Below are 9,632 nucleotides of genomic sequence, written 5' to 3' on the forward strand. Positions count from 1 at the left end.
TGTTGAAAGTGCTGCGAAGGTTCCATCCTTCCTGAGCACGAAAGATTAGAATTTTGAAGCGGATGAATATTCGCGAGATTTGGATACGGCTTTTGCCAAGGTCCACGAGACTTTGCAAGAGTCTCAAGAACGACAGAAAAAGGCAGCGGATGCCATCGTCGCGACTTGAAATTGAAGGAGGATGATTGGGTGCTCTTATGTTTTGAGAAGGCACGCCTACGAAAGAAAAAGGGAAAGGAGAGGCTTTTTCCAAAGCTTAGTATGCGATACTACGGACCTTTCCAAATCACTGACAAGATAAATGATGTCTCCTTCCAATTGAAACTGCCAGATACTTGGAGGATTCACAATGCATTGCATGTGAGTCTCTTGAAACCTGTTAAGGGTGATGTGCCTGATGATGGGGAGCCTGATAAGCAACCCGCAGTGGAAGAAAACGAGGAGACCCTTGTTCCTAAACAGATTTTGGCACATAACGATACGAAGAAAGGTAAAGTCCGAAGGCGATTCTTGGTTAACTTCAAGAACTTTCCTACATTTGATGCGAAGTGGATGGAGGAGGAGGACCTAGCAGATACTCCTCGGATTGTGAAACTTTATCTCAATGTTTTGGTTTAGCATAGTCTACTCCAAACGGAACCCAGAATTCAGCTTGGCCGGAGATCTGGTGCAGTGGGATGCACAAGAGGGGAGTCACTCCGCTCCCTTGTCAACAGATGCCTGATTTTGATACTAAAGTCATTGATGTCTCTTTGAGCTTCAGGGATACTAAGGGCTGACAGTATTCTGTTGGATGACATTATGAAATGGAATTCCTAATAATGATACTGATTTGTTCTTGACTTCTTGTGAGTGCAGGAACTGATAGCCGAAATGACTGCAGCATTTTGGTCTGATTGATCTCGAATAGACATGGTTGCAATAGGGGTTAGTCAATCGGACATCGATGAGGTCCCGATTGGACCTAGATGTGATTGCTAGCTACATTGCCGATAAATCATGGTCTAAGATCCGAATGAATGTTCAATGTCATGTGATGTCCTGTGATGTCTGGTGATGTTCTGTGATGTCGTGTGATGTGACTGTCGATTTTGTACATGTGCTAGATGTGTGTTCCTAGTACGTAGGTACTAACAGTCAGTGTCTGCTAAGACGGTTTATGGCTTTTGTCGGTTTTGCAGGCGTAATCGCGGTCGATTACAATGCTTTCAAGAGGGGGGTATGTCACAAAGTGATGACGTGGCGGACAGCAGAAACCCTAATTTCTGCCAAAAACCCTAAAATTCCTGCAAACCCTAATTTTTGCCAGAAACCCTAATTTCTGAAAATCGCGGAGGCGGATTATTATTAAAAAATATATTTATTTATTTTTTTTTTTTGGAAAATGATGAGCGACGCAAATTTCGCTTTTCTCTACTTAAATGAGAAAGAGAGAGAGAATGCTTTTGCTTTCATGTTTTGACTCTCTGTGAGAGAGAGAGAGCAATTGCTTTTGATTTGAAGCTTTTGGGACTCTGCTTTTGGGCATCCCTTGTAACCTTTAAATTAGTGGTGAGGGCCTCACTTCTCAAGGCATCTGGACGCAGAGTCTGAGAGTGAAACCCTAACCGCTCTCTTGTACTTTGATGATTGATTAATATAAAAAGAAATACCGAAAGGGGCGCCAGTCTTTGGGGCCAATATCTCTAGGCACGGAACTCCGCCGGGCCAGTGCAAATCTATTGTGATCTGTGAATTGTTTTGAAGTGGTTATTTGGTGCTGTCGCGGTTGATTCTTGACTTGGAGTGTCCAAGTCTGTTACAGCATGCCTGCGTCGATAGTCTCAGACAGAGATCCTCGATTCACGAGTTTGTTTTGGAGGGCAATCTGGGAGAACATTGGCACGCGGTTGCAGTTCTCATCCTCATTCCACCCACAGACAAATGGGCAATTTCAGATAGCCAATTCAATGGTTTTGGATTTATTGAAATCTTACATTTCGGATTAGAAGACTCAATGGGAAAAGTAGTTGCCTTTGGTGGAATTTGCCTACAACAACACGGTTCACTCTTCTACGGGGAAGGCGACGTTTGAGGTAATCAAAGGTGCTAAGAAGGTCCCTCCATTTCTAAGCACCAAAGACAAGATTTTTGAAGCAGATTAGTACACGAGGATACATGCGATGATAAAAGGGTGCTTACCACACTAAATCATCTATGGCATGTATATATGGCATGCAATCGAGGACGATTGTGATTTTAAGAGGGGGGTATGTCACGAGTGTGACAACCATTATATATATTTGCCGGTTTCTTTCCCTTGATTTTTAATTAACTTTTGGGACCCTCTTGTTAAAATCACAAATGCTCGGACATTGCATGGCCAATGTGAAATGGTCGTTGGCCGAGAGTTTCACCCGCAAGAGTCCAGGCCAGGTAGCCACGAGATGGTTAGGCCAATCAGCATTGGAATCTCACCAGTAAAGAAGTGGCTAGGTTCAGTTAAGCCCCTCGCCGGGACTTTATAAGTTGGTGGGTACTAGGAATTTAACCAAAAGGAGCAAACTAGACACATGGCAGTAGAAGAGCAACCTGCAGACACACCACTCTTCCAACAAGCTCATCCCAAGAGAGGGCGCCCAAAAATGAAGGGGGCTGATTTTTTGAGTCATTGTGCCACTCAGTGTGTGTGTGAATAGTGGGTGCAGGTGATCACAGCTTTAATGGAAAGCTTGCCTTCTCCCTTGTCTCATGCAACGCGATGATTTGCTCTCGTGCATCTCTCTCCCATTTGCACATATGGTAATGCCCCACTAGTTGGGCTTCTCAAATGACCATGTACAATGCTGGGGTTTTTATGCACGTTTGCCAAGGCAAGAGACTTCTATACAAGAACCGGATTAGCTAATTGCTAATCCCTATAGGTATGGACAGTTCCATCGCGAAGGAATGCGAAAATAGAGAGTTTTCTCGCTCGAAAACTTGTCCAATTCAAAGGGAAGTGTCCCATTGCGTGCGGGAGCTTCTATAGCGAGTAGACGTGTTTGTTGCACTCAAAATGATGCAAAACAGTAAATTACAGCCTGTTGTGTTTTATTGCAGGTTTAGGGTTTTGCACCTAAACTGCAAGGTAACGCCAAAGGAGCCTCAGGAAACCCCTGGGTGCTTGTACAGGACAATTTAGAGAGATTTCCCACAAGGAATCTTGTCTAATTCAATGGGCAAGTGACCCTACAAGTGCGAGAGCTCGAGGGCTAAGTGATCAACCCGTGAATCAAAGCACAAAACAAAAAATTACAGCTTGCTGAAATTTTTGCCAGGTTTAGGGTTTTGCCAATTTTGATGTCTACAGGTCCCAGGAGCTTCAAGGAAGCAAGGGAATCACCGAACTGGTGCTTCGGTGCAAATTGGAGGCCAAAAACAGAGATTTCAGCGTGCTGTTATTTCTCACCAGGTTTCGTAAAGTGCGTGGAAAGTCACTGATTACTTGGGATTTTGTTCGAGGAGACTTCTATCTGGTTATGCTACCGAAATCGGGTTAGAGTAGGGGAATTCAGCCCAATATAAGTGGCACAGCTTGTAGAAGTTCACAGGTTTTTCTCAAGTGTAATAAGAAAAAAGAAATATCGAAAGGAACGCCAGTCTTTGGGGCCAATAAGGTGGCGTTGTATGCTTGAAAGCACTCTAGCTAAAGCCGTGGTTTGTTTGAAGTGTTGAATTCCTGTCAGAGGTTTCTTTGTGAAGTTTCTTTGTGTTGTAAATTTCAAGTAAAGATTCGGGTGAAAGCTAAACGCCCTACAAGCCGGTTTCAGAGTGCTCAAGGTTCCTTTTAGAGGAAGGGAGAGCCAAGAGCCTTCCTTACTTAGGGAGAGAGTGTGCAATGACCAAAACAAAGAAAGTGGAGAACTGTGAGTGAATAGTGTTGAGAGTGCTAGAGAGAGAGAGAAGAGACGACACCAGATGGGTGCCAAACCCCCCTCCCAAGGCCCCCCCCCCCCTCTTTATTGCAAGAGAGGTCTTTGCTTTAGATTGCACAAGTCTGGTACAATGGTTCTAAATGCTATGGTACTTGACAACGACGATGACTACAATGATGAACGACGATGATGTCAGCGACGAGGTCAAGGCTAAGGGCTGATTCTACTGAAAACTGAGAACGCTAGGGGTGCTGATGGAATCTAGGTCATACGATGAAGCTAGTGGGCTGATCTGTTGCCGGTGACGCCAACAATGGCTGAAAAATGAAAAACGCTGGCTGATCTGCTGATTGAAACTGTTTCCATCATCTTGGACGCAATGGAATGACCGACTGTGATGAGGGAAGGTCTGATCGGGTGGGGTTCTACGGTGGTACGCCCGGTCACAGCAGAAACGCTGCTGGCTGAAAAACGCTGATGATCAAGGCTACAAAGTCACAAGACGGGCACCACGTGCCAATAGAAAAGAGCAGACTAAACAGACTTTTAGCACTTCAATAACAACTGAACTGAAAGAGAGAGAGAGAGAGAGAGAGAGAGAGAGAGAGAGAGACGACACGCGACATGGAGTGGCGGAATTCCACCCCAGAGAGTATTGGCCCCAAACCTTGGCGCCCCTTTCGGTATTTCTTTACATTGCATCAACACAGTACAAGCTGGTACTCCAGACTCTGCACCTTCCTTCTGCAAGAAGCATGCCAGAGAATGAGCCCTAACCTCATATTTGAAGGCCCTTGGCCTAAAAAGCAATTACAGTGAAAAGCCTTCAAACTTAAAAGCATCTAATCCAAAAGCAAAGCCAAAAAGCTGTCAGCATAAATCACGGAAATCCGTACAACCTGCCACGTCATCAGCCAGCGCAATTTTTGAAAATCTCTCTATTGCCCTTAGGGTTAGGGTTAGGGTTTTTGCAGTTTTAGGGTAAGGGTTTCCAGAATTAGGGTTTGCAGGTGTTAGGGTTAGAGTTTCCAGAATTAGGGTTTGCACGTTTCAGGGTTAGGGTTTCCAGAATTAGGGTTTCAATAGTTAGGGTTTCTGGCAGAAATTAGGGTTTAGGCCCCTCGGCCACATCTGTAAGTTGGCTCCATTCTTTAGGCTTTGACACGTCAGCGGTTTGTTACAGAAAACGCAGATCAAAAACGTTGAGGAATCTGCTGAGAGCACGCTAGAGAGGCTGGAGCACTGCTGATCTGCTATCTGCAGATGCTTCTGATCCTCTTGGTCTTCTGCTCCTAGCGTCGAATGGGCTTCATATATAGGTGAAAAAGGCTCGGTCGAGCAACCCTAATTCGGCATGTGAAAAGTCACTTTATCTGCAAAAAGGGGTTCATGCGGTAAAAAATGCTCATGCTGTGTACTGGGTACTCATGCTAATGATAATGGGTTGTGCAGTCAGAGGGTATGCAGCTACTCTAAGTGCCTAGACATGCAGGTCCTGTGTACAGGCTCACGTAGGTGCCAAAACACATCCTAGGCTACCTAAACCCTAGAAATAGGTACAACTTGTCCACGTGTACATAGGGTCACCTTTCAACTTCCTTCCCGACTTAAGAGGAGAATCAACTGCCTCTCATCATCTCGAGTGAATCTCATCAATAGGGTAATTTAAGAATTACTTCACATATTTCAGATCTTTGGAGTACTTGATCAATCTTTTTACACACATGTCAGCCTACAATTGACGTTTGTACTCCGCTCTGGCCAAATTTTTCGTCAAAAATTCACCTAAATCTCCGTTGGTTTCTTCAATCCCGCATGGGGTTTCAACTTTTCTTCATCTCCCCACAGAAGAGTGTCGTTTCTGTCAGATTCTCTGCGAGAACCCATGTGTGTTGCAGAAGGGATCAAATCCTTCGTAGGAGAAGAATCTTTCTAACTCTGATACCATTAATACAAGCTTGGACACTCCAAGTGAGAAATCAATAACAAAGCATGAACAAAAACTGCAAAATCATTGAACTTTACGAGCCAAGACGCACTAGCCCCAAAGATTGGATCCCCTTCCAATAATTGTACATTATTATGCTCGCAAAGTACAACTCCCGAGGGTTCAACTCTCTCCGAGACTCTGCCTCCAAATGCTCCCAAAGAGTAACCCTAGGGGCACTTATAAACAGTACAGTTGCCAAAACCAGAGCCCCAAAAGCACTTGGTCAAAAAGCACTGAACCCAAAAGCACTTATCCCCAAAAGCCCCACGTAATCTACCCAAAACAGCCTGCAATGCATTTTGCATGCAGTATGCCACATCAGCACCTACAGCATGAAATTTGAAAATCCGTACAGCCGCCACGTCATGTTAGCGCGATCACAGGGCAGCAACCTAGTGTTCAAGCTTTTGGACTTTTTAGGGTTTTAGGCCCCTTGGCTGGTGCTCCATAAGTTGGGTCGGACATAAATACCTAGCATTTTTACCTCAGCCATCAGCATCCCTAGTGTTTTGGAGTAGATCCACCACAATGTTGCAGATCAGCCCTAGTGCTATTTACCGACATTTCAGCAGTTTCCAGCCCTCAATCTTAGCATTTTCAGTTTTCAGCCATCAGCCTCATCGACATCATCAAATCGACATGGTACCATTGCAGATACAGGTCAGCATCACTAGCGTTTTGCATTTCCAGCCCTTAGCCTTTCAGATCCATGCATCCATGGCAAGATCCTATCAACTTCTCAGCATTGGTAGAGTTCCTTTTACTTCATGTGAAAGATGTGCAATAGACTAGAGGGAGAAGAGAGAAAGATACTGTGAGTGAAGGTTCTGTGAGTGAAGAGAAAGAAAGAAGGCTACCACCGGATGGGGTTCCAAACCCCCCTCCAAGGGCCCCTTTCTCTATCATTAGAGACGTATTTGCTTTAGATTGCACAAATGCTGATACGATGAACCTAGATGCTGAGGTGCTGGGAACTTGTTGTAGATGCTTGGATCTGTAAGGTTAAAAGCTGAAAATAGAAAGCGCTAGTGGAACCGATAGGATTTGCAACTGGAGATGAGGCTATGGGCTGTCTGCCATAGTCAACGTTGAAGGTGCTGATGATGACGATGAACATGGGAAAATCGATGGCTGATCTGATGGCTAAATCTGAAAATGCCTCTCTCTCTCTCTCTCTCTCTCTCTCTCTCTCTCTCTCTCTCTCAAAACACAAGAGACCTCTTGGGATGCTCAATGGGCCTATCTCCCAGAGGAAAAACAAATTGGAGGAGTGCGGGATGACTGCTAGCTGTACATCACTGTGGAATCTAGGAAAAATGCAGTATGAACCATTGAGGAGGTGCATAATGCCATGTGATGTATCCCTGATCCAAATTGAAAAACACGGAAGACCAGGCACATAACCGAAGACAAGAATCTACGCAGTTTCGCTGCCCTGGAGGAGCCTGCTGGTGCATCCCACTGGCTACGAAGAGTATGCAACAACTCTGACCAGATAGTTGTCAAGGTGGTAGATGTTGGGGAAAGCTGTGAGTCCAAGATGTGAGCACAACGAGCCTTCCACGTAATCCATAATGTGATGCTACAAAATCCAGGTGACTGCCCCCATGTGACGAACCCATCAAGAAGACAAACTCTGATTAGCAAACAATACACTGCTCGCCAAACCCATTATCCAAAAACAATGGCTTAGTAACTCCTGCTGCCAACTGGCCGTCCCGCATATGCTAACATCCAGACATAAAGTTCGATTTCTATCTGCTGACTCTGAGGCTCCAAATGCAAGACTAAAACCATGAAGAAAAGCATGGGAAGGTCGCTGCCGCAACCAGTGCCTCAATTGGGGAGGTCCTTGCTTTTAAGATCTTAATTGACTTAACCAAACCCTACCTTTACATTTCTAATGAATGCGATTTTCCAGTAGGGATATGGCAACCTGCCGTCATGAGTAAAAATCATCTTTCATGAATTTTCATTTTGTATTTTGATCAAAACACAGAATTGTACATATTCTGTTCAAATCTACCCACACATACATTAGGTATCTTAACATGCTTCCATGTAACCCCACACACATACACAGTGAGCCGGCCAAAAACAAGTCGTTTATGGTCTGTTCCATGTACACGAGTGTCCATAAGATTTAGTACATTGCTGCCTCCTCTCTCTCTCTCTCTCTCTCTCTCTCTCTCTCTCTCTCTCTCAGCGCACCTGGCTTTTGGGACCTCAAGCCTCCATCCAGTTCTATATTCCATTGCATTGCACACGCTGCGGCAACCGGTTCCATTTTCGCTGAGCTCAAGCCTTCAAATGGTGCACGCGTTCAAATGGTGCACGCGCGGGCGTCGTGGGTGTAGAGAAGAGAGAGAAAGAAGAGTGTGACTGTGTGTGTTTGGGGCGCGGGCGCTCGTCACTATACGACAAGGATATGGCTCAGCGAGGACTCAAATTTTGGGGGCCGAAGCGGCTTTAATCTCAGTCGTCGCCGGTCGGATCATTCCGTGAACTAAGCATGAACTAGGGTGAACTAGGGCCGGGTGTGGTTGTGTGCCATGCCAACATGGGCAACAACACGTGCTAGCGCAATTGTAGGGCTTTCGTGTGGCTGCCGAGAAGTCTTGGGTTCGATCCACACCCCACGAGGCGGGTGAACTCAGGGCGCCATTTTTGTCACGGGTTCACCCCCTAGTTCTTAGTAAGAGAGAGCAATATCCGTCGGAGGCGAGTAGTGTGAGCTCGTAAATTTAGAAAGCTTGCTTGAAAATTTATAACAGGCGTGTGACTCGCGACAATGTTCACAGTGCACTTGCTACGTTTTGGTCTTTACTTGTGTAATTTCTCTTTGCAATTTGAAAAACTGCAAATTTTCCCACAATTTAGCCTCCAAAATTTTGACATAAACCTTTAATTTTCAATAGGCCATTTTTTTTCTATTTATTTAGAAAAATGTTCTTTTGGAACACTCACTCCCGAGTACCAAATTATCAGTAGCCAATGAGATCATAATCTAGTGATCAAAGTGGATATGTGGGTGCATAAAGATTGAGATTTGACATCCAACGACATCTTTCAAAGTTCACTTGTAAGTCGTGGCTCAAAAAAAAAGCAGCACAAGGATCCAAAAAGCTCACATGGATGTTGGAACTTCCTATAGTTTGCATGCAATGCCATTATATAAATTTTGTGCTTAGATGGCCTAAGGCTGGGTTCAGACAAGCCCGGAAAAGTGAGCTTCAAGCTTACCGCCACCTCGTCTGAACGACCTTGGAGGAGGGAGAGCGAAAAAGAGGAAGAGGTTGAGAGAGGCATGCAGCCTTTCAAGGAAAGAAGAATGGAAGGGGGGGGCATCTACGGTGTTGAAACATTTCTCCAATCAAACATTGCTGCACAACTTCAGGTTTCAATCCTAGGTTCTGCATGTACAACCTGCCCTGCTCATATGCTACAAACTATGGCCGTCTCTATGTTGGTGCATTCAATGATTGTACCCCAGCCTTGTCAGCCACCTCTCATAGCTTTGACCTCCCGATTGATGACAACACAATGAGAGTGCTAGACAAAGACTGTCGAAGAAACATGTTGTACTTGGCAATGCTTTGTTCTATGTGTATGTAAAATGAAGAGCCCTTACTGAAGCAGATAAAGTTCTTAATGAGCTTTCTATATTGAATGTCACCGCTTTGCAATGCGTTGATTGTGCTTTGATCAATATAAATGTCAAATGTGGTGTCCTTATACAAAAGCAC

General features: G+C 44.9%; 1 protein-coding gene across 2 annotated transcripts in view; it reads right to left on the minus strand.

The window, feature by feature from the left end:
* The window catches only part of EMB1895 (ARM repeat superfamily protein), a 54,633-nt gene extending 46,277 nt beyond the window's left edge, over positions 1–8,356 (minus strand). For both annotated transcript variants that reach the window (XM_086499747.1, XM_086499746.1), the window contains exon 1: positions 8,098–8,356. In XM_086499747.1, coding sequence (XP_086355873.1) covers positions 8,098–8,173 — 76 coding nt within the window. In that variant the 5' untranslated portion in view covers positions 8,174–8,356. The remainder of the gene's footprint in view (positions 1–8,097) is intronic.
* Positions 8,357–9,632: the final 1,276 nt, after the last annotated feature.

This window comes from Adiantum capillus-veneris, chromosome 25 (genome assembly GCF_014529385.1).
Source record: "Adiantum capillus-veneris isolate H3 chromosome 25, ASM1452938v2, whole genome shotgun sequence".
Classification (NCBI taxonomy): domain Eukaryota; kingdom Viridiplantae; phylum Streptophyta; class Polypodiopsida; order Polypodiales; family Pteridaceae; genus Adiantum; species Adiantum capillus-veneris.